At 39.5% G+C, this 25,156-nt stretch overlaps 1 protein-coding gene across 4 annotated transcripts in view; it reads right to left on the minus strand.

Moving 5' to 3' along the window:
* Efr3a (EFR3 homolog A) overlaps positions 1 to 24,828 on the minus strand; it is an 83,790-nt gene extending 58,962 nt beyond the window's left edge. The window contains exon 1 of one of the 4 annotated variants that reach the window (XM_075960903.1): positions 24,604 to 24,828. Coding sequence is in view for 1 of the 4 variants with exons in the window: in XM_075960902.1 (XP_075817017.1) it covers positions 24,604 to 24,613 (10 nt within the window). In the remaining 3 variants the exon portion in view is untranslated. The remainder of the gene's footprint in view (positions 1 to 24,603) is intronic. The other 3 variants (XM_075960902.1, XM_075960904.1, XM_075960901.1) reach the window with 3 other exon arrangements.
* Positions 24,829 to 25,156: the final 328 nt, after the last annotated feature.

The following is a 25,156-nucleotide window of genomic DNA, read 5'->3' on the forward strand; positions in this document are numbered from 1 at the left end:
TGATACAGTGAGAAAAAGGATCAATAATCCAGCCAGGACTGAGGAAGACAGGAAACAAACAAGAGACCTGTAAGAATGTACCTTTAGTTTTTCTAGTTTTTCCAGTATACAATAACCACAACCATAGTATATCAAAGAGTACAGTAAGCTCTGTCAGAGGCTCATTACAAGAATTTTGTAATTAACATGAAATACCTAATGTTCAAGGTTCTACAGAAGACAAATGCAAAACACAAATAACCCATACAAGTGGTTCTTAACATCCAGATCCTAATAACATATCCGGACTCTGTAAAGCTAGTTTTACAGAAAACAGTAGTTCTTTTGCTATATACAAAAGATAGGGGGGAAAAATCACACAAATGCCTGGATTTGAATTCATCCTCAGTTCCCTGGTAGCACTGCATATTCCCAATTATGTGGATCATTCTACCACACTCAACATCAGCACATCTCCATGGTACAACTGCCACTACTTTTGCTACTCAAGAGTATTTCTCTTCTGGTACACGTCACCCCAGCATAAACCCGACCATTGCTTCTGCAATACCAAGACGCTTCTCTTAAGATAGCCTATAAATCTGAAAAACCTCCTAGAATACCTTCAAAAGTGAACAATTGTATCAATTCCCGGGACAATAGGACAATAGCCCCACCTGCACAATGAGTATCATGTACATTCAAATTGAAAGGCGCCCTGCTACAGAAACCCACTTAGCCCTTTGAATCACAATGTAAAGAATTCAGCACATGATATTTTTATTGACTTTTATTTCAGCTGTCCTTATGAATTATATAAACTTTTAGTACAGTTGCATTAATCAAATCTTCTATATTTTAATAACCACGTTACTAAAATGTAACACAGAAGTGGCAGAAACAACAAATGAGAGCATCAAGAAAATATTTGACAGAAGAAGTTCACAGAGTTAACTCTGTCACCAGCAACAACACCTTAGGACCTGGTGGCTGAGATCTCTAGAACATCTGCTTTGCCCTCAGATGCAGCCACCTCACCTACCTTCAAATAGACTTTCTGAGCAACTTCATGGACATGAGTATCTGACATAGGAAAGATTCTCACTGGAAATAAACAGTCTAAAGTCTCAAGTTCAGTAGTACAAATAAAACAGAATTATGAACAAATCTTTTGTACTTTATTCTTAAACACAGGCAAACTTTTGAAAATTTCCCCTTTCCTAAGATTGCTGCGATTTTCTTCTCTGTACTTTCAAATACTGTTTTACGTTTACCACAGTCCTTGGGTTCATTTTCATGTAATGCTGGGAGAAGGGTTACAGTATTAAGAAACCTTTTTATTTCCTGTTTTTGTCTGGTAGAGAAGATTCTGCTATAGTTTATAAGATAAACAATCTGTTTTCTGGTGAGTCTAAAGGACTGACTAAAAGTAGGCCTGCCTAAAAGAACCTTCAGTAGCTACTCAGTACCTAATGGCCCAGACATTATAAAGGTTTAATATTTACCCATTAATAAATGAACCCTCAAAGGATCTTTCAGATGCATACTCAGCAATTTGCTCTCCCTGCTTCTATGTGATGAGCCTAAGTTTAGAAGATTCTCTGTACGTGGCCACTGTGGAGTTATAAAAGTCTCAGTCAGCCTTCCTTGGAAAATTCTTGGGTATGGTTCTAAAAGGCAGGGTTTGGAGAGAAGTTAGTAGAAAGCCTGATGACTAACAAAGGTGCCACAATGGGATCACCATACACCTATACTAGCAAGAGAGCCGGCATTTTTCATTAGTACCAGACTGACTTCAGTATTTATATTCTTATTTATATAATCCCATTTGTTCTAAACTCAGAGAGAGGGTAGGGCTGGCACCCTCTAAAACTCAAATGTGCCTCAGAAACAATTCTGTGTAGGAAAAGACGCAATTCATTTTTGTGTATGTATGTTAAACTAGCATGGACATGTAGGTAGCAGTCTTCTGTCTTGTATTGCTCCCTCCTTATGTTTTGTGACAGGATCTCTCAATGAACTTGGCTCTTACCACTTTAGCTATAATGGCTACCCAGTGAGCCCTCGGGATCTGCCTATTTTTGTATTCCCAGAGCAGGATTGCAGATGCCAGGCACTACTCGAGGCTTCATGTGGGTTATGAAGACTGAGCTCAGGTCTTCACACGTGTACAGCCATCTGCACACTGCACAAGGATAGTGACACCTACCAAGTCTCAAACACTAAGCTATATGCAGGGAAACATCACTACAGCACACAATCCCTGGCCTTTATTAACACATAATCTGTTGAGAAAAGAAAAAGATAGACTAGGATATGAAAAATCCTGAAATGACAAGCATCTTCTAAGAGATGGTCAAAAGAGAAAATGAACAGGAGAACATCTGAAGAAACAGAAAAAAACTATAAAAGGATTCTGTTAGAGAAACAAAGAACAGTTAAAAATCCCGCACTTTCTACAGAAGTTACATAGCAATAAGATACAGCTTATTAAAAATAAATGCCAGTAACAATGAAACAAAAGCATAGGAAATTAAAATGCAAATAAATATAGCAATATGATTTTCCAGTGATGTTATTTAACATTTCAAGATGGTCTAATTATTTTAGCCATAAATAAAATGGTAATTTACGTAAACGTAGATTGACATTCACTGTTCTAGAGGCTCTCTACATATGATAAGGAACAAAAAGTGATGGCCACAGTTTATACAACTATCAATATTAGCAACAATAATCATAAAATGATGCTCATAAACACACTTTATTGTTATTTTATTCAGTTTTTAGTAAGATAACAGACTTCTTAAAACACAAAATTTACTTTAACACTGTATTTTATAGTGTGAAGTAAATGTAGGAAGATACAATATTGGTAAGAATGGGAACATAGAAAATGGAAAATTGTACTAACTACCTGAAGGGGAAACCAAAACATATATCTACAGAAATCCCACCCTTCTGCTGTCTTCTAAAATAATAAATAAATAAGTCAATTTGCAATAAGTGGAGAGAGGTAACGGGCAAGGTTGGAAAGTGCAAATCAATAAGCTCAACATGGACCCTAATAAACCACTGATTTGTGCCTTATTAGTTAAGAGCATTCAGTTTCTTAAGGAGAAGTCTCCATAGAACCCTTTTCATTTTGAATAGCCATTACATATAGATACAAATCTACCTTATAATCAATGCCATATTAATTTTGGTGTCTTTTTCTAAAACTACATGACATAAAGCACATGACTTCAAATCTTCATGCAGCATTTTTCCATAAAGAGTATGAAACACTGTCAGAGTTTTGAAGTTTGGGTAGAGGAAACTTAAATACATTTCTTAGTCTTTGCTACAGAGTTCTTAAAGGAGTCTTCAGTCTATCACTACCACTGCATAGGCATAGAGCTAGCTGCCTTAAGCAGTCTTTTCTCAATGTCACCTTGGGGAAAGGTAATGAATGGCAAACCAGCCACTACGACCAAGAGGGTAGGTCTGCTCTTGCTGCTCCTTCCTCAGCTAGCTCACCTGGAGCCTCTGCCCAGCATTATTTCTCAAGCAAGTCCTTCATTTGCACCTGAAGTTGGGCAGAGGCCACTTTTCTCTGCCACAGCACCATCATCTGTTTAATGTATTGATCTGTTTTCTCCAGAGGTCTATAAGTCCTTGAGGGTAGGGCTGTGGCTTATTCAGCTTTTTAAAACTCCAGGGTGAAAGATTTTGAGAGGATAGATATCTAGAAATAACTATGCTGCTATACGTTTTTCCTGTCTCTGAAAGAAAATTAAAATTCTGGAAATTCAGAGTTCTCATTGATGTTTTAACTTGAATAGACATTGTTATTTTTATTTTTAATCAGCTACAAACAAAATGCATAAAACTAGTGGGTATCTGGTTCTGCCTAAAAGTTAAAACTGATGATTATAAAACTTCAGTTATTTTTAAACCATAATAAATTTAATAATTTATAATAAAAAACATAGTAAATTTAACAATAAATTTAAGCTAAAATAAATATACTAGTTCAAATGTAATCTATAGTGTTTGACACTGGGTGGAGGGCATTAAATTTCATTTTGCACCACTGTGCCACAATAAAAGGCTTTGATTTTATAATTACAAAATAATAAGATATAGGACATTTATGGCACTATTATATCATGGCATCTCTTTCCAAGATGGATATGATTGTAGTTGGCAGCGTTCAAAGCTGAGTAGGATTGGTTATTACCTTCTCCCCTGGTAGCATGCACAGCACCTTCCAGCACCGTGAAAGCTAGCCAACAGAAAAGAAGATTCCAGGTCAGTATCAGCTTAAAATCACCATGTGGTGCCTACAGCAATAGGGTCTTACTGTCAAGCTCTGGAGGGTACCACAAAGAAGGTGTATAGAAATGATTCCTATTATATAAAAGCTAGCCTGGCACACTGTCAAATGCCTTTCATCCCAGAAGAGGGAGGTGGATCTCTGAGAGTTCAAAGCCAGCCTGGTCTACAGAATGAGTTCTGGACAGCCAGATCTACACAGAGTGAGATCCTGTCACAGAAAAACATAATAATAATTTTATTATTATTTAAACAAACTAAAAATTACAACTCTACACTGGTTCTTGATCATCATGAGAAACCAATTTGAAATAACATTTTTTATGAACCAGGAAGAGCCAGCTGGATAGCAATTTTGCGTATATGCTACATGTGTATAGCTTGGTCCTCTCTTGGGAATCCTAACAGTGGAAACAGGGGCTATCTCCAACTCTTTTACTGGCTCTTGGGATCCTACTCCTCATACTGGGTCGACTCACCTAGCCTTACTACATGGAAAGCCCATGTAGTAAGTCTTACTGCACGATATGCCGATATACCATGCTTTGGGGATACTCATGAGAGACCTGCCCTTCCTAAACAGAAATGGAAGAGTGGATTGGGGCCATGGAGGAGGGGCTGGAAGGATTAGAGGAAGAGAAAACTGCCAGCTGATATGTAAAATATATAAATAGATAAATAAATAAATGGATGAATAAATAAAGGAATGAATTTTTGAGGAAAATTCTTAAAATGTCTTTCTTCATGTTAAACCCAGGTACATTTAATGGCTAATTTTTCAAATTATGTTTTGTAAAAGCTATTTATTAAAATCTCTTCTTTCTTTATATACATTTACAGTGACTTTGCAAATATATGTGTAGTACTAATGTGCTGCTACCCTACTGTCCACAATGAAGACCTGAATATAAAGCAAAATCAGGTTGAGTTCTTCTGCAGATTTTTTTAAATCTATTCTTCTCTTAGATATTACATACTAACTATAGTTTCCCCTCCCTCTTCTCCTCCCAGCCACCCCCACTTCTTCCATCTACTCCTCCTCTAGCTTCCCTTCAGAAAAGGGCAGGCCTTCAGGGATACCACCAAACATTGCCTATCAAGTTACAAATAGCCTATGTACCTCCCCTCATATCAAGGCTGGGCAAGGCAACCCAGTAGGAGGAAAAGGGTCCCGAAAGCACGCAAAAAGAGTCAGAGAGAGTCCCCTGCTCACACTGTTAGGAGTCCCACAAGAACACTAAGCTACACTACCATAATATATACGCAGAGGGCCTAGGTCAGTCACATGCAGGCTCTCTGATTGTCCCTTCAGTCTCTGTGAGCCTCTGTGAGCCCAGGTTAGTTGTTTTGATGGGAGGTTTTTGTGGTATACTTGATCTTGGCTCCTACCATCTTTCCTCCCTCTCTTCTGCAGGATCCCCTGAGCTCCACCTAATGTTTGGCTTTGAGTCTCTATATCTGTTTCCATCAGTTGCTGGATAAATCCTCTCACGGTAATTATGTTAGGCTCCTATCTAGTATGAGTATAGCAGAATATCATTAGGAATCATTTCATCTGGGGCAGGCAAATCTCTGCGAGTTCGAGGCCAGCCTGGTCTACAGAGCTAATTCCAGGACAGTGAGGGTTGTGACACAGAGAAATGCTGTCTTGAAAAACAAAAGACCAAAATCATACTGTTTTGTCTTTATTGTTGTTTTGTTTTGCGCCATTTAATTTTGGTTCTTATCTGGGCTATCCTGTCTCTGGGTCCAGGCTCTCCTTGTCAGGGATAAGCTCCCTCTGGCCACTCCCACAATTTCTGCACCACCTTTACACCAGCACAACTTGCAGGCAAAACAAATTGTAGGTCGAAGGTTTTGTGGCTGGGTTGATGTCCCAATCCCTCCACTGGAAGTCTTTTCTGTTTACAAGAGATGGCTGGTTCATTCTCCATATCCCTCATTACTAGGAGTTTAGCTAGATTACCCCTGTAGTTGTGCACTTAAAAAAAAATAAAAGAGTTGAGTATCCAGTTAAATAAGCGAAGGAAGAATACCTTCGAGAAAGGAACCCTTGAACTGAAGGAAAGCAATCCTTCCTGGCTATGAGCATAAGGGACCTTGCACAGTGATGACAGTCTTTCTCATAACAACTCATGAGTTTCATGAGTCTAGCCATAATGATGAAGCTAGGTTAGGTTATTTTAAATTATACATCCTCTGAATATTTGACAAGTAAAATATGAGTATTTGGGGCAAAATTCAAAACAGCTTTCTAATTGCCTAACTATTTAAATTTCAACAACATTTTATTTCCTTGTTAGTCATAATGTAACCTAAGTGTTAAATCTGTGGGAGTGTTTGTAAATTCCAAATTATTCTTAGAAGAAATACATTTAATATACCAACAGCACTGATTCTTCTAGAACACCCACAGCATCTTTGCCATATGCTAAAAGATTTTCCTTTTAATTGAAATGATTAAAATGTCAGTCTAAACTGTATTGTATTATTCCAAACATGAGTCTAAATAAAATGTACATTTTAAATAATGTCTCCACTACTTAAATTTTAATTAGAAAAGAAAAAAAAACATAGCACATGATTTGTTGAACAGGATTAGATAAAAGAAAAGTTCAATAAAAATGTAATTTCAGCCTTCAAAGTTTAGTGCTTGATATATTCTGCCAAACTTCCAACTCAAACACAGAAACCTGAATATTTTCCTTCTTCCCTCCCTCTCTTGGTGCTAGAGACTGAACCCAGGACCTTGTCCATGCTAGGCAAGAGCTATAACTGAGTTACATCACCAGTCTTCAAAGTCTTTCACAGCTGCCTTAGTTTTTTTTTTTTTCTGTGAAGAGACACTATGACCACAGCAACACTTATAAAGGAAAACATTTAATTGGGACTGGTTTACAGTTCAGAAATTTATTCCATTATCAGCATGGCGGGAAGCATGGTGGCATGCAGGCAGACATGGTGCTAGAGAAGGAGCTGGAAGTTCTACCGTTTGATCCATGAGTAACAGGAAGAAACAGTAAGTCACTGGCCTGGCTTGATCATCTGAGAACTCAAAGCCCCCGGGGAAAAAGCTCCTCCAACAACAATGAACCTACAAGACCACGCCTCCTAATAGTGCCACTTCCTATGGGACTATGGGGCCATTTTTACTCAAAACTCCATATTTCACTCCCTAGCCACCATAGGCTTATAGCTGTATCATAATGTAAAATGCATTAGTTCAACTTCAAAAGTTCCTATAGTCTATTAACAGTCTCAAACTTGTTTAAAAGTCTGAAGTTCAAAGTTTCTTCTGTGACTCATGGAATCTCTAACTGTAATCCCCTGTAAAATCAAAATGAAAACGCAGATCACATATTTCCAGCATATAATGGCAAACGAAACATAGTAAGAAAATACTGGACCAAAGCAAGACCAAAAACCAGTAAGGCAAACTCCAAACTCTGCATCTCTATGTCTAATGTCAAGGCATTCTTCAGATCTCCAACTCCATTCAGCTTTGACAACAAACTTCTTTCGCTTGTCCTGGTTCCACTCCCGGTTGGCAGCTCTCCTCAGCAGGTACCCCATGACTCTGGCATATCAAACACCTTGAGGTCTCCAAGGTAATCCAGGTTTCACATTCACAACTTCATGCAGAAACTTCATTTCTCTCTTGGCCTTCATACAGGGACATCCCTGACACATGCCTGATCTCGGTGTCTTTCCTTAGTCACTAAGGAAGAGTATATAATCGCTTTCTTGTATCCTTGACTTTAAAGCCAGAACCATGAGGCTGAAGCTGTCAAGTGCTATGGCTTGCTGGGCTTGGCTGTCCTAAAACTAGCTCTGCAGGCCAAGCTGACCTTAAACTCAGAGTTCTGCAAAGCTCAGCCTGCATTAAGTGCTGGGATTAATACAGGTGTGTACCATCACGCCTGGACCTAAGCTTTTCTTTAATGCCTTTTCACAAATTGTTTGCTTAGCTGGGTTCAATCTTAACCTCAGGTCATCAATCCCTCTATTCCACTTAACTTTTCTTCAATCTGGTTATTTTCTTAAATGAAAGATTTAGCTCCATTCCACTTCCTGATGCCCCTTTTCTCCTCAACTTGTACATTTAGTATTTTTACTTGCTCAGTTTCCTCCTTTTCATTATAAATCTGAACAAGTGTGGCCACTAATAACCAATCAATATAGTCAATATTAGTTTGTCTGGAAACTTCCTCTGCCAAAATTTTTAATTCATAACTCTTCAATTTAGCCTCAGGCAGATTTTTTGGACAACAGCAGAAAGCAGCCACATATTTTGCCAAAATATTACAAGAATGAACTATAGGCCACATACTAATATTTTTCTCCTCTTAAACTTTTAAGCCCCCACAGTTCAAATCCCCCTCAACACCACTGTATTTCATGTTCCTACTAGCATGACCCATTAAACTTCACATAAAGCATTCAGCTGCTTTTCAAATGGTCAGGCTAATCACAGAAATACTCCAATCCCTGGTAACAACTTCTTGTTTACTTAGGGTTTCTAATGCTGTGAACAGACATCATTACCACAGAAACTCTTATAATGGAAAACATTTTATTGGGACTGGCTTACAGTTTCAGAGGTTTAGTTCACTCTTATCATGGTGGGAAGCACAGTAGCACACAGGCAGTCATTGCTGTAGAAGAAGCTCGATCTGCAGGCAGCAGGAAGAGACTGTCCCACTGGGCCTGGCTTGAGCATGAGCTCAAAGCCTACCCCCAGGGACACACTTCCTCCAAAAACATCACACTTACACTTAGTGCCACTGCCTGTGAGCCTATGGTTTCATTGAAACCACAATAGTCATACATTAGATCTGTCAGAAGATGTAGTCAGAAGTTCAAAAGCTCTAAATTTGCACATATTCTTTTATCACAAACACACTGTGGCAACAGAATATACAAACGATTGAGTTGTATGTTAATCAAAACTCAGGACACAGTTGCTCTGAAGTATGAAGTGGGTATAATAATGGAAACTTACCTGAGGATGAGGAAGAAATGGCAGCACATAGGAAGAGAGAAGTAAAAGGAATAAATCATACTAAGGATGTTTGAAAAAGCTATGGGAACTATATTATCTTATGGCTACTTTACAAATATTATATATAAGTCTGGGGGAGAGGTGTTGGGAGTAGTCTAAGTGAAATTATGCCAATTATGGTCATTCCAAAAAAGTAAGGTTATCTAATAAAAATCCCAGTGCCAGGCTAATCAATACATTTACAAAATAACTGGTATACTTAGGGCTCAAGGAAGATCATGGAAGAGTAGGTGAAAAGACCACATGAACTAGAAGACCAGGACAACTGCTTTGAGACAGTCTTTTCTAAAAGAGGAGAACAACAGCTATGACAACACCACCAAGTGGTGGCATGGTTTGGGGAAGAGATGGGATTAGAGGAGGCATGGAGTTAAATATGATCAAGATACAACGCATAAAATTTTCTAAGAATTAAAAATATTACATTATCTAAGAAAACTTCCAAGAATTTAAAGAGAAACTTTCTAATCAATACTTTTGAACTGATCATAAAACTAGCATCTTATACTATGTAAGATGTCAATGTATTATTAAATTATCTCAAGTCTAAGGGTGGAATAAAGGCAAACCAACCTATTTTCTGTGGCATTATACACAAAGAATCTAGAAAATAATGTATCTGCAGCATTTTTAAATTTCCATACTCATAAATGATAGGTTTACTCTTAAAATGGAAAAGATCAATAGAAAATTATCTCACCTCTGTGCAAATACCATTAAGTACTCACTTAGAAACATTGAGTCACAGTGCAATTTTAGATAGAAATGACAAAGTGGTTGAATCAACTGCAATTTTGGAAAAGCACAAGAGCTAAACTACATGTAATAACATTCAGCCCTCCCTGGTGTTCTGTACAAAGCTTTACTGTGACTTTTTTCCACCTTTGATCTACATGCTGCTGTACCTATCAGGGAAGGCCCCACCAATAGAAAGAACAATATTCCTAAATGAGTTAAAGAGCAAACAGGGCCTGATAATCACACCACACCAAGGAGCATACCAGGAAGGGAAAGAGAACAGCATTAGCAGTGTAATGGGAGAAAAATGTTAATAAAAACCCAACAGCTGAATGATGCTCTCGAGTCCTTAAATGCTCCTCACTTCTGTCTTTGAAATAAGCATGTCCTCAAGAACTTTATTATATGCAAACAGCCAGCTGCTGCCAGAAAACCACTCAGTTCTTTCACAAATACATACTGCAATGAGACTTGAACAAGGCAGCAATGGATAAGCTACTAATAGTCTGGTTCTATATTCTTCAGTTTAGATTACATACACTGAGGTGCCCTAACTTCAGCTTGCAAACTGTACTATTGTCAGTTTGCATTCCCTCACTGATTATAACTTGACAGTCTCTTCTCCCAGATATGAAGCAGTGACAAGAGAGTTAAGAACAGAAGTAAAGGATTCTATGTACTGGACCTGAAAAATGTCAACTGCTTTGAAGTTCAAAACAATTTTAAAACACCTTCCCTGATGCTCCATAAGTTTTCTTTATTGTCATGCCATCAGAACAGAAAAGAATGTCACTACTTCTATTTCTTGCCACTCTAACTATTCAAATGCTACCATAAACAGATGGCCTGATTGGCAGAGGAAACAAGTTTAAGTGCCCTCATCTAACTCTCTATCTGGTCAGTACAAATCTGCTCAACACCTTTCTTCCCCATTAGACTGTGTTTCAGAATTATTAAATCCCCCTCTCCCATGTGTCTGTCTGGGTATACATTTACACACACACACAAACACACACACACACACACAACCCTTTAAGCTTCACATTTTATAGGACTTATATCTTTTTCAATTAACTGTTCTTTTCCACTCATATGATCTGCTTCAAGTATTTACCCTAAGCAGCCTTTTCACTGTACTCACTATTTCTGTCATATTTAAGGCACTCTGGCTTTTGAAAGTATTGTCTATTCATCTTCCTGTTAGTGTCAAGGACATATTTTCCTCTTATCTCCAAGAGCCCCATCCTCAAGATATATATATATATATATATATATATATATATATATATATATATATATATATATATGTGTGTGTGTGTGTGTGTGTGTGTATGTGTGTGTGTGTGTGTGTGTGTACCCTTCTTTATTATAACTATGTGTATGCCTTTCAATAAATAATATAACCTTTTTGAAGCTAGAGACCACTTTATCCTACTCTGTATTTTCCACCTTGGTAGTGCCTTGCAAATGTAGGCATTAAAATACTAAGTAAACATGTCCCTAACATATTTACCAGAAAAACAAAATTGAAAGAGAACATCTGTGAGTCCTATAGAATACTGACATCGTCTGTGACAGAAATAACTACAAGGAGGAGCTATAATATATTCAGTCCTGAAGACTGTTAGACCAAAAGGGTGAGTCACCATCAGCTCAATTGCTTTGGGTTTTGCCTCAGAGTTCCTGAGCATTTTTACTCTAAAACATCTTATATTTTCTATTCACTATTTAAAGGTAGTCAATGTCACTTTCCTACTGAAATTAAACGCATAAATGAGATAAGAATAAAGCTATCCAAATGAAGCTGGGTGGGCCACCTGCTTAGTTTCTTCAGTACCTTTACCAGACAACAACCATATTATACCCACATGGGAAGCATCTTGAAAACTTTTGTTCTAAAAGCTTCTCAAGCTTCCCTTCCTCTACCCCTCAATAAGGGTTAGAAGAAACAAGCACCCACCCTATGCCAGACCAAGGGAATTAACTTTTGTAAATAAAATTCCTATGAATATAACTGGTCCATCTTTCTATCATCTCTTTCTGAGATCTAATTTTTATGAAACTGATGTGATATAACAAGGCTAAGTGCGTGCACTGTGCTAAGTATACTTCATCCTTTTAAAGTCAAACAACATTTAGGATGGAGTAAAGAGAAAGATAACATAGAGTGGACAAGTTACCTATCTGCTTCTCATCAGTACTGCATATTGGAGAAACTGGACTTCTGAAATTTACACTGGCCAGCTAGAATACATGAAAACTTTACGGACTCAGACCTGGAAGCTCAATAGCTATGCATCAGTCTTGAATGCCTGTTCTTTCCAGATGTCCACTTTCATCAAGCTAAAATAGGTGAAGATAAGACCTGAGGTAACTTAACTTTTGCTGCCAACATGATGGTCCTAATATGTTGACAAGTATTTCTAAATCTAAAACCAAACCATTACAATATACAATATTGCATCTACAAATTCCTAAGAGATATTGTCGTCTCTCAGTTATGAGTCAAAATATCTAATAAAAATACTAAGTTCCTAAAATCAGTCAGTTTAGGTTAGATGTCATAAAAGGGCCACTCTTCTCAATTCTCAGGATCTCTGCTCATCAGGCACATTTTGCATGTTTTTGAAATCACAGGAATCATAATGACAAACTTGGTACCTTGTACTTCATCTGTCTGCTCAGCAGGAGTGAGAGCCATTTAAAGTTAACTTGCAACCACAGCACAGAGAACACGGTGGTGAATTATCGAGACAGCTGTTCAAAACTACCCATCAGAGAGCAGTAGTGTGAAGAATACTTAGCATTATCCAGAAAAATACTGGCGTGCAGGTGGTGAGAAGAAAAGGTACAGCTGGATAACTCAACAAGTAAGGAGGGGATGGTGGCAGTTAGTGAGAACTCCTCTTGGAGGCTGTGAGGCAAAAAGGTTTAACGACTAATTTTAGAACAGACAAATTTGGTCCAGAGGTACAACGGAAAAAAAACCAAAGCAGTAGTTCTTTTTCAATGAAACTTAGAATTATGCCAACCAATAACATCCGAAGTTAGAGAGCAAGAGATGAACATGCCAAGGAAAAATGGGATCCCTCCCATGGAAAGAATAAAAATATTATTAGCTTCGATTTGCACAAGAACATCCTCAAGAGCTGGCACATTTCAAGAGCGGAGTGAACCTGGCATACGCGACAACAGAGTTTTGACAGGGCTGACATTAATCACAGCAGGAACTGCCAACATTTACTCTGTGATCCTACCTGCCTAAAACTGAATTCACTCTGCAGAAGACAATCATTCCAGACGCTACAAAAACCTATCAACTTCCCATGAAATGAACTCCCCCACAGTGACTCATCTCTCCTCTTCAGGATTTCAGGACTGAAACCACCACTTAATAAAGCACACAACACCTCACACAGAAAAGACAAGCAATAAATGTGCTTTGTTCTTGTCTTCTATTCACCAACACACTGCACAAAACTTGGCAAAGCATTCCCAGAAGCTTACATTTCAGAGCATCTGACAGCAATCAGACACCAGACACTACTTTCCTATATAGTTAGCACCATGTGATTGGTTTTTCAAAGTTCTAATCTTTAGACTGCAGGAAGAACCTGTTTGGTAGTTTAATGTCTTGTTTTAGGTTTTTAAAAAAGAAGTTGTATTAAATCTGTAATCTTAAGCATCTACTTTTTTCTAATTACAGAATTCTAACTGTAGAAAATCTGGAAAACACAAATTCAGGAAATGAATCATCAGGACTTTCATTACATTCTCAATAGGGTTCACTTAGCAAAACTTGTAAGATCTTTAACCTGGATAAACTGCTATCCTATCTTCTTGTCCATCTTTGTTGTAATAGGAGCAGCGGTGCTGCGTCCCCGGCAACCGGCCGCCCACATGGCTAGCTCTAGCTTATGCCCTGAAATAATTACATGGAAACTGTATTCTTTTAAACACCGCTTGGCCCATTATATCTAGCCTTTTCTCGGCTAACTCTCGCACCTGGACTAGCCCATTTCTAATAATCTGTTTAGCCCATGAGCTGGCTTACCAGGAATGATTTTAACTTGCGTCTGCCTGGAGTGGGACAATCATGGCGACTCACTGACTCAGCTTCTTTCTCCCAGCATTCTGTTCTATTTACTCCTCCCACCTATGTTTTAACCTATGAGGGCCAAGCAGTTTCTTTATTGCTTAACCAATGAAATCAACAGATTGATATATGACACTCCCACATCACTTCCCCTTTTTCTGTTTAAACAAAAAAAAGAAAGGCTTTTACTTTAACATAGTAAAAGTACATATAACAAAACAGTTATCAAGCAAGAATTACAGTTACCATATTTATATCTATTTTATCTTTTATCATAACTAAGGAAAACTATAACTATCCATTCTTCAACTCCATCAAAGACTCCAGAAGGATATAATACTACCTAAGTAAACAAGAAATAAGAAAACTCTAGAAATGACAGAGACATCTTGCTGCCTGGACAGTCACCCAAAGTTCTTTTGTACCGTTGGGGCATCCATCTTCAGCCTTCAGGCCCATAGTATTCAGCAGACATTTTCATCAAGCAGGAAATTTCAAAGACAGTTCAGTCACTATCTGCTGTGTCCTGCAGAATGTCTCGCAGACTCTTTCATGAGTCATGAACTCCAAAAGACCATCTCACCTTTAGGCAAGTTCAACAGTCCACTCTCTGCGGGTTCTCTGTGTCCATTTTATGCAACAGTCCAGGCAAGAGCAGTTTCTTGCCCAAATGGCTATCAAACTCCATAAGGATCCTCTTCGATGCCCATCTTCCTCTCGAAGTAGATTGGTGCCGCCAGGAGCAGACATGTCTCATTGTCATGAAAAGTCCTAAGTTATTAAAATATTTTAAATGCTATATTCTGCAGCCTTTGAAAGATATGAAGAATGCCTATCTAAAATATATCTCTATATATCTAGAAAATCTAAGTAACATGACTACAAACTTGACTATTATTTATGATTATCCATCAACAACCTATATTTCCTAATTATACATTACATTTTAAAAATGAACTACACAATCACAATACCTTAATCAAGATCAGAAATACATATACATATAACAAAATTGACTGTAAAATCCATACCAATGCAAATTATTTATACCTATATCATTCCCCCCTTTAAATGTAAAAGAACATTTATAAACAATATTTTGGGAACATGGGCGCAGTTTTTTCTCTCCAAACTGCTTCCTGCTGAATGGGGGCGCTGTTAATCAGATCATTTAGGGTGTAACCTGTGTGCCAGGTTTATCTCAGTTGGCAGTTGAGTGAAGTAATTTTTTGAGGGTGTTCACAGGAACTTTTCAGGAGGTCGTGGTCTATCATACCATACTGGGATAGATGCAATCCACAGGGTCTGGTCCTCTGTGAAAACAAAAGAAGACCCTCTCCAAAGCATCATATCCTTAGACCCAAATTTTGAAATCGTAATACCCTTATATGCATTCTGGTTTAGGTTGGCAACCCATGTAATGAAATGTCTCTCTGTACTTAGCTTCTTCACAGTCAAAAATTTTAAAGAAAATACAATAATACAAAGAATCCAGACTCTCTGTGAATTTTCCATTTTTACGTGGCTTATTTTTCTTTATTTCTTTTAATCTACAACTATCTGTACTCTGTCTCTTTAAAGACTTTACCTTTTTTAAAAAAAACCATTAACTTTATTCTCTATATTCTTTTTCTTCTCTCTCTCAAGCCTACGTACATTCATCCAACAGTGTGACTCCTTTAGTGGTCTGAATCTGTCCTATTGTGAATCTGCAATTTTTTACTATCCAGGAGCACTTTTGATTTGCACCTTTAAATCACTAGGCGCTTAAGAATCTAAGCTGTGACATTCCTAGGTCAAAAACAGGTACTGCCTGCTGGCCCCGCCCAGTCCAACATGGCGGAGCCGCTCGTGCCTCTGATCCTTGCACATTGCACCAATAGCATGGCGGAGCTGCTTGTGCCTCTGAGCTGCGGCACGCAATGTCCGCCTTTTAGGCACACAGCAGTCTAGTTGCCATCAAACAAATCATAGCACTTTACTCCAAATGCTCCATTCAAAAGCTCTGTCTCCCGCAGGAGACAGATCGCAATGGCGACACAGCCCAGAAAGCAGGCATTTTAAAACTGCCAGTTTTTTTTTCCTGCGGCTGAGTCAGGAAAATTTCAAAATGGAGGATTTACCATTTTGTGCTAGCTCTGGGGCCGCCAGGTAGGAGCCGCACTCAGCAGTTTAATTCTGAGACTGAGCGAGCAGCACAGAAACTCTTTTCATCCAAGTTACATCCAAATCTGACATGCAGAGCACTGTGCAGTCTGAAAACACGTACGGCGGCGGGAATCTGCCGTGCCCTTCCGCCTGCCTAAGCCTGATTCGGCCAGGAGCGCTGAGCCATCGGCACAATCTCAGAACTCTCCTTCCGATCCCAAGTGGGAACACAAATATCCAGTCCCCTAAAAAGCCTTTGAAATGCTTTAAAGCCAGAGTTCACGCTGGCAGCACAGCCCCAAGAAGCTGCACTTTAAACTGACACGGCGTTTTTTCCGCTGCTGTTGCCGAATCAGGAAATCTCTCTACAGCACACCACCAACAAACAGCAAAAATCTGTGTTAAACTCACTCTCCCTTATTTTTAAGCCTTCTCAGGTTTTTAAGTGGATTTAGTCCATCACGTCTGGGCACCACTCTGTTGTATTAGGAGCGGCGGGCTGCATCCCCGGCACCTGGCCGCCCGCACAGCTAGCTTTACAGAAATAATTACACAGAAACTGTATTCTTTTAAACACCGCTTGGCCCATTATATCTAGCCTTTTCTCGGCTAACTCTCGCACCTGGACTAGCCTATTTCTAATAATCTGTTTAGCCCATGAGCTGGCTTACCAGGAATGATCTTAACCTGCATCTGCCTGGAGTGGGAGAATCATGGCGACTCACTGACTCAGCTTCTTTCTCCCAGCATTCTGTTCTGTTTACTCCTCCCACCTATGTTTTAACCTATGAGGGCCAAGCAGTTTCTTTATTGCTTAACCAATGAAATCAACAGATTGATATATGACACTCCCACATCACATCTTTGCTGAAGAGGCTGGTGGTCTACCTGGGCCTTTCATGTATTATACTTCTGAAAATGCCTGAGACTCCTTTCCAACAATAGTTCAATAAAAATATTTCTACTACCACAGTAGTAATAATGGGCTAGTCCTTTCCTGCAGAAAGTCCCAGGAGACAAAGTTAATGCCATAAAAGTAGCTTAGTCTTCTTGTGTGTGGGACTCCTAACAGTGGGAGCAGGAACTGTTTCTGATTCCTTTGCCTGTTTTTGGGACCCTTTTCCTTCTATTGGACTGCCTCATCCAGCCTTAATATGAAGGGAGGTACCTGGTCTTATTGCAACTTAATACGCCATGTTTGATTGCTATCACTGGGAGGCCTGCCCTTTTCTGAAGGGAAGCAGAGGAGGAGTGAATCTGGGGAGGTGGTGGCAGAGGAACTGGGAGAAAAAGAAGGAAGGGAACTGAGGTCAGGATGTAATATATGAGAGAATAATTTTTTTTAAAGATAATTAAAACACACAGAGAATATGTATGTGTGTGTGTGTGAGAGAGAGAGAGAGAGACAGACAGACAGACAGACAAAAGTGGAGCCTCTAACTAAAATATTATTCAGACAAGAACACTGTGACTTAGAGATACTTTGAAAATACATCAGTAACGGTACCTTCTTTACTAAAATCGAGAGTTGGGCTTATCTAGTTCCTAAAAGAAAAGAAGAGTAACTAAACTAAGAAGAAATAGATATCCTATGGAGAACTGGGTTTGCTCACTGTAGCCCAACACAGTACTACAGAAACAGAGGTGAACACTGGATCATTCCATGTCAGAGGAATTCCATTCCATGTTCAACCACAATATCTCTTCATTTGACACACACACACACACACGAAAAAAAAAGTTTCGATCTCTTAAATCACAAATGGCTTTCTATCCTTTTATGTATGTGGGAAGGGAAGGGACAACTGGTAAAAATAAATAATAATAATAATAATATCATGATTGCCTAGAAAACCAGAGGAACCTAGATTCAGTTGCTTTGTTTTTAAGTTGCCCATTCAAAATTAAAGTAGAAACAAACCAAGTTCCCCCCAGAAAACTAGCCTCATCTGCCCAACAATTCAGATGATTTGGAAGATGTATAAAACATCCAAAATTCTGGTGAAAAGAATAAGATACTGGAAAAGAAATGCTACCCATTCTGCTTGCTGAAGGACCCCGATCAGAGTCAATTCCAGGGTCAAGTTCAAATAGATCACTGCTGACTAGATCAGGTCTAGAGGCTGTTTGAGCCTCTCTCTGGGCTGAGAACACATCTCTGGGGAGCAGGCTGACTGAGCATCCTAATGGTATGAAAGCAGGACAGGCTCTGGGCACAGCTTGATCTGTAATACTTAAATATTCAGAACTAGAGCAGTTCTTAATAAGATATAATTTTAATATTGTCCTCCAGGGGAATATATGGTGGTGTCTGGTAATGTTTTTTTTGTTGTTGTTGTTCTTACAATTTTGGGATTCCTAGGGAAGTAGTAGATGCTGCTACTGGCTTTAGCAGATAAAAGCCAAATACATTGCTAAACATTTTATAAAACATAGGATAGGCCTCTGCTACCACTCCCTCCTTTAGCCACCACCACTAAAATAGCTTGTCCAGGATATCAATGATGCAAAGGCTGAAAATCTCTCATTTACAGTATAAAGGGCAGACATCTGTATGGTCTAACACATCAAAAAACATACAGGAAGACTATGACATGTCTTTATAAAGAACCAATAAGTTAGAAATTGCTAGTATGTCTACAAATAGTCACTGTAAATGTGACTGTGACAGCCGGAGTGTATTTTCAGTCCTCAATTGCTTCTCTGCATTATAATGGCACATAAAACCATTCCATTTCTGGCTCCCCTCTCCTCCAGTCTTATCATTTGCATAATCTTTAAAACAGCTCTGCTTACTCATGAATGGGACTAACTGAAGCATAAATTCTATGTGGTGTGGTGATGCACACCTTTAATCCCAGGACTTGGGAGGCAGAGATGGGTGATCTCTGAGTGTGAACCCACCCAAGTCTACAAAGCGAGTTCCAGGCCAGTCAAGGATACCCAGAGAGACTCTGTTTAAAAACTAAAGAAACACAAGGTCTCCTAAGCCGCATCAAGGCAAAGATCACTGTGAGAGGAAAAAGAAAAAAAAAATACAAAACTCCAGCTACGACTCTGGGTGAAGGAACAAGGCTGGAGAGAAAGAAGGCAAAAAATACGATGGAGGAAAATGGACTAACAATAATATGAATAAATATGAATGAACACAAAGGTTCCAAAGGCAGTAATATGAATGCCTAAGTTTGCAAGTGGTCATGGTTTAGATGATCACTGACCTTTGTTAAAAGTTTTTTTTTTCTCAGTGTCTTTTCTTATTGCTGTGATAAAATAGTCTGACAAAGCAACTTAAGGGTTTATTCTGGCTCAGAATTCACGAGATTAGTCCTCCATGACAGAAAACTCAAAGCAACAGGAGTCTGAGTCTAAAGTGACTGATACATCGTATGCTGTAGTAGGATGAGCTGCAGGCAGGCTTGTTTTTTGTCCCGGGTGGAGGCGAGCAGGCCGGGCGAGCTTAACCCCAAAATAACCACAAAAAAAAATTGTATTAATTTAACTACTGCCTGGCCCATTATATCCAGCCTCTTCTTGGCCAACTCTCACATCCTGATCTAACCCATTTCCAATAGTGTGTATCGCCACTTGACTGTGGCTTACTGGCATGAATCTAACCAGCGTCCGTCTTGGGCAGGAGAAACATGGCATCTGCCACATTCCCTTCTTCCCAGCATTCTGTTCTGTCTACTCCGCCCACGTAAGGGCTGCCCTATCAAAAGGCTAAGACAGTCTATTTAACCAATGAAAGCAACACACAAACAGAAAATCCTCCTATACCATTTCCCCTTTTTCTGTTTAAACAAAAAAGAAAGGCTTTTACTTTAACATAGTAAAAGTACATATAACAAAACAGTTATCAAGCAAGAATTACAGTTACCATATTTATATCTATTTTATCTTTTATCATAACTAAGGAAAACTATAACTATCCATTCTTCAACTCCATCAGAGACTCCAGAAGGATATAATATTACCTAAGTAAACAGGATGTGCATTGTAAGCAAGTTCCAAAACTCTAGAAATGACAGAGACATCTCACTGTCTGGACCGTCACCCAAAGTTTTTTTGTACCACTGGGGCATCCATCTTTGGCCTTTAGGCCCATAGTATCCAGCAGACTTTTTCATGAAGCAGGAAATTTTAAAGATAGTTTAGTCACTTTTTTTTTGTATCCTGTAGAATGTCTCACAGACTCTTTTATGAATCAGGAACCCCGAAGGACCATCTCACCTTTAGGCAAGTTTTGTAGTCATCTTTCTGTGGGTTTTTTATGACCAGTTTATGCAATAGTCCAGACAAGAGCACTTTCTTGCCTAAATGGCTAAGGAGCCTCTTTGATGCCCATCTTCCTCTTAAAGTAGATTGGTGCTGCCAGAAGCAAACGTGTCTCATTGTCATGAAAAGCCCTAAGTTATTAAAACATTTAAAATGCCATATTCTGTAGTCTTTGAAAGATATAAACAATGCCTATCTAACTGAAATATATCTCTATATATCTAGAAAATCTAACTAACATGACTACAAGGTTGACTCTTATTTATGGTTATCCATTAACAACCTATATTTTCTAATTATACATTATATTTTTAAATGAACTACACAATCACAATACCTTAATCAAGATTAGAAATATGCATATAACAAAACTGACCTTAAATTTGTAACAGTAAACCAAGATTTATATCAATGTAAATTATTTATATCTGTATCATATCCCACTTTAAATATAAAAGAACATTTATAAGCAATATTTGGGAATATGGGTGTAGAAAGCAGGGAGTGATCAAGCCATGCTATGCTCAGAAAGCTTTCTTGATTTTATCAAGCCAGTATCCCCTGCCCAAGGAATGATGCCACCTACAGTGGACTGGTGGCAAACAGAACATGAATGTACTAAAGTAAATAATAAAATTAATCCATCAATGAAGGCACAACTGAATGAATTACTGAGAAGCAGAAGCAGGTAACTGTGGGGTGGGCCTCTGAGGGGTACATCTCATCCCTGGATGCTTCCTCTACGTCTGTTTCCTAGCTGTTGTGAGGTGAGCAGCTTTCACGTGAAGCTTCCCTCTGCCAAGCTTGCTGGCCATGCTGTTTCTCTCCTTTCACAGGCCTCACAGCAATGGCTTCAGTGGACTTTGGACTGACACCTCTGAAGTCAAGAGACAAATTAAATCTTTTCTCAAATGTTTCTTCCTCAGGTCTGTCACAGTGACAAAAAGTTAATACAACACATAAAGTGTTTCTAAGAAAAATTACTTCAGCTATCAACTATCCTTCAGGATTCATTTGGCACTTCTTCTGTAAGACACTGAAAAACAGTCCTTATCCAAGGACAGGGAGATGTCCATATTGCCACAGTCTAACTAACCTAACTAGATAACAATGCTGATGTCTAAATGCCGAGAGAAAGCATTAGTCACAATGAAAGCATAGTTTAATAGCCAACAACAGTTCAGTGTCTGCATTCTCCCAGCTAATACATAACCATTTCTTATAGAGAAGAGCATGTTTTGTTGGATCTGTTTTCATGCATGAGATGTGGATAAACTAGGAAGCCCCTTCCATATAAGCAATTTGCTGATGTAAATCCATGCCTTTACAACAGAGCGTCTACTTAGCACACAGGCAGAATTCATAGCCTTCTTCACAGATTCCTGCGGAGACTTAAAGCAAATGATGCGATTATCTCTCTAAGCTTACAGATATTTTCATAAAGTTTTCATTTTTGTCTTAATGTAACTGAAGCAAACAAATTAAAAAGTTTGTTCAACTTTATTTAGCTAAGGGAAAATAAACACTATCTGTGTTCAATGTGGACACTGGCTAAGGAGGCCAGATCTGTGTTCAGGTACTGGTTTTACTCCATTTATGACCTCATGGAAGCCATCAAAATCCACTAAAACCCACACATGGTAGTAAACTTCTAAAACCCTTTAGCAGTGGCAGGAGGATTACAAGTTCTAGGCTATCCTGGGCTACATAATGAGCCTTTGCCTAAAAGCAAAATAAAATAATGATTTAAGAAAAAAAAATCTGTCTTAGTCTCCTGATCTTCAAAAATAAACAAAACAAACAAAAGAACTAAGAAACCTCAATGTTCCCTTCCAACTTAAACCCTTTAAAATTAAATTTAGGTCTATTTAATTAATAGCTTAAATTAAAATCTATTAAATCTAGATTTGAAAAGTAAGCCAACAACAGACTAAACACAGAATGACAAGAACAAGAACTGTTTTGTGTTGGCACCTTCCTGGCAAACATCCTTCCAGTTGCTTTCTCAAGGAGTCCTTGGCTCACTAAACCACATTCATTGCTTGGCCAGCATGGCTCCAGCATGTGAAGCTGGCTTCTACTATCAACGCCATTTCAATTGCGAGTAAATAATGAATACCAGCAGAATTTTTATCTACGAGTTGCTTGCGGAATTCTAGAACCCAAGATTCTAAAGTGATCCTCTTCAACCCCTTCAATTTTGTAGAAAAGCATTTGCTTTTTCATAAAACACTTAAAAGTCAACTGGCTGAACATGCAAATAAGCGCCAGCACTTAACATCTTTAAAAAAAAAAAACATTTATGAGACCTCATTTTTCCCCTAAAAACATTCATCATACACTGATTGTGCTGAAGTGTCTGCTTATTATAAACTTAGTATGTTATCAGTCTACTCTAGACTCCTGCCCATCAAACTATCACAGACATCTTGAGAGCTCTGAGCATCAAGAGAGAAAAAAAAAAAGAAGAGCTACTCATTCAGATTTGTATCCTTATCCACATCAGTCTCTCCTCAATTACAGGAGATGTACAGCAAAAAATATGAACGATACATAAACATTTTCCTTGATAGGAGGCAATCTGACACCTGAATTCATCAAACTCACTGGATAGAGTAAATAAATCAAGCATCCTGATACTACAAGTTTTCAGCATCCTCTCTAGGAAACTACATAACGTTAACACATAACTAAAACCTTTCCCTTGATCTTCCACTCATGGGATGCAATTTGACACCTGAGTTCATCAAAACACTGGACAGAGTAAATAAATCAAGCATCCTAATACTACAAGTTTCCAGCATCCTCTCTAGGAAACTACATAACATTAACACATAACTAAAGGTTGAGAATTTTACAGAATGTCGATGGACATTTTACCAAGACGATCCTCGTTTATCCTTCTCCTCTCTGCTTTTCTCGGAAAGACTGTTAAGGTGCCAATTTCAAATATTTGAATAACTGAACATGAAATTAGAAATAGAAACTGACAATAATGGCCATGAACTCGAAGGCAGAGTGTATTCCTCCAGGCTGAATCACTCAAGCAGAAAAATAAAGTAAGAAATGCACAATAATGTGAAAATAAAACCCACTTGGTGTTTGAGGGGTTAAAAGTGATCTTTACATTAAGATCTCAAAGATTTGACACAACTATGAAGTAAATAATTCTATTCTTAAGATTTTTCCCCCAACACTAGAAAAAAAAATTGGACTTTTGAAACTGTTTAGAAATCACGTACCCGGTATGTCTAACAGAAACCAAGTCAGACAGAACTAGTTAGGAATTCCGAGAAAAACATTCACAAGTCTGTAAAGATTGTGCAGCAGGGCACACTTCAAGGGGCCCTACTTGCAAAGAATCTCAAATCCATCACCAGCATCGTGCAGCCTCTCGGTAGGGGATCAGCCACCCGGTTTGCACGTAATTCCTGCGGGCCACTGGGTTTAAAGTCTCACTGAGAGGATCTGGGTCACTGGTAGCACTGTAGTACCTCGTAGTACAGTGTATCTCTCAAAGCCTCCACTACCTGGTCATCTCCAAATCCAGCATCCCTAGGGGACAGCTAGGACACTTGATATTAGCAGAGTCCGGGTCCCACGCTAAGCAGGCAAACCAAACTTGCATTTGAGTCAGCGTAGGGGTAATCAGGTTGACACACTTGGGGGAGGGTTCCAATCGGTCCCTCAGACCCGCTAAGGCAGCACAGGCCTCGACCTCGGGGCCATAATGCTCTCCAAAGTCGCTCTGGGCCTCCGGGGTTAGCTCGGGCTGCCCGGGTCGCACGGATCCCCGTTACCACGCTGTCATCGCGGGCCGCCGTCAGTTCCCCTAACGCTCCGCCTCAGTTTCCCCGAGTGCGCACTGGGATCCCCCGCACCCCACCCAGGGGACGCTAAAGTGAAGCGAAACTAACTCGGGGCCAGCCGGCTAACCGGCGCTTCCTGGAGGCGCTCTCCGCCCGGCCCGGCCCGGCCCCACACTCACGGGTAGGCATGGCGACCCGAGCCCGCCGTGCTCGTCGCCGTTCCCGGACTCAGAGGAGCTGCGCGAGCCGCGCCGACCGCAGCATGACTGCGGAAGCCTGGCCACGGACGCCTCGTCGGGGCGGAGGGCGAAGAGCAGAGCGAGCGGACGCCGACCGGCCACAGAAACCACCGGCCGCGCTCCGCGCCCCGTCGACGACGCGCTGGGCCGATCCACGCCCGTGACGTCAGCGCGTCGCCACCGGGAGGTCCCGCCCCCGAGGCGCCCAGGCTCCGCCCCCGTGCCCTGACTGCTGGACTCAACTGCTGTACCAGCATATACAGGGTGGGAAGTGAGAAGGCTCCACGTATCATCTCCGAGGTTCCTTTTCGTTTCGCTTCTGGTGATCTGTCTTACTTTGGCTTATGCCTGCTTACGGCGCATCACCTTAGAACTGTGAGGGTAAAGACGATGGTCCTGGGTGTAGTAACTTGGCCTAGACTCCTGTTCAGAGCTTTTTAACTGGCAGAGCTTCCATCTGGCAGTCTCTCAAAACCTAATGCCTTTGAGATGC

The sequence above is a fragment of the Microtus pennsylvanicus genome, chromosome 2, assembly GCF_037038515.1.
Source record: "Microtus pennsylvanicus isolate mMicPen1 chromosome 2, mMicPen1.hap1, whole genome shotgun sequence".
Taxonomy (NCBI): domain Eukaryota; kingdom Metazoa; phylum Chordata; class Mammalia; order Rodentia; family Cricetidae; genus Microtus; species Microtus pennsylvanicus.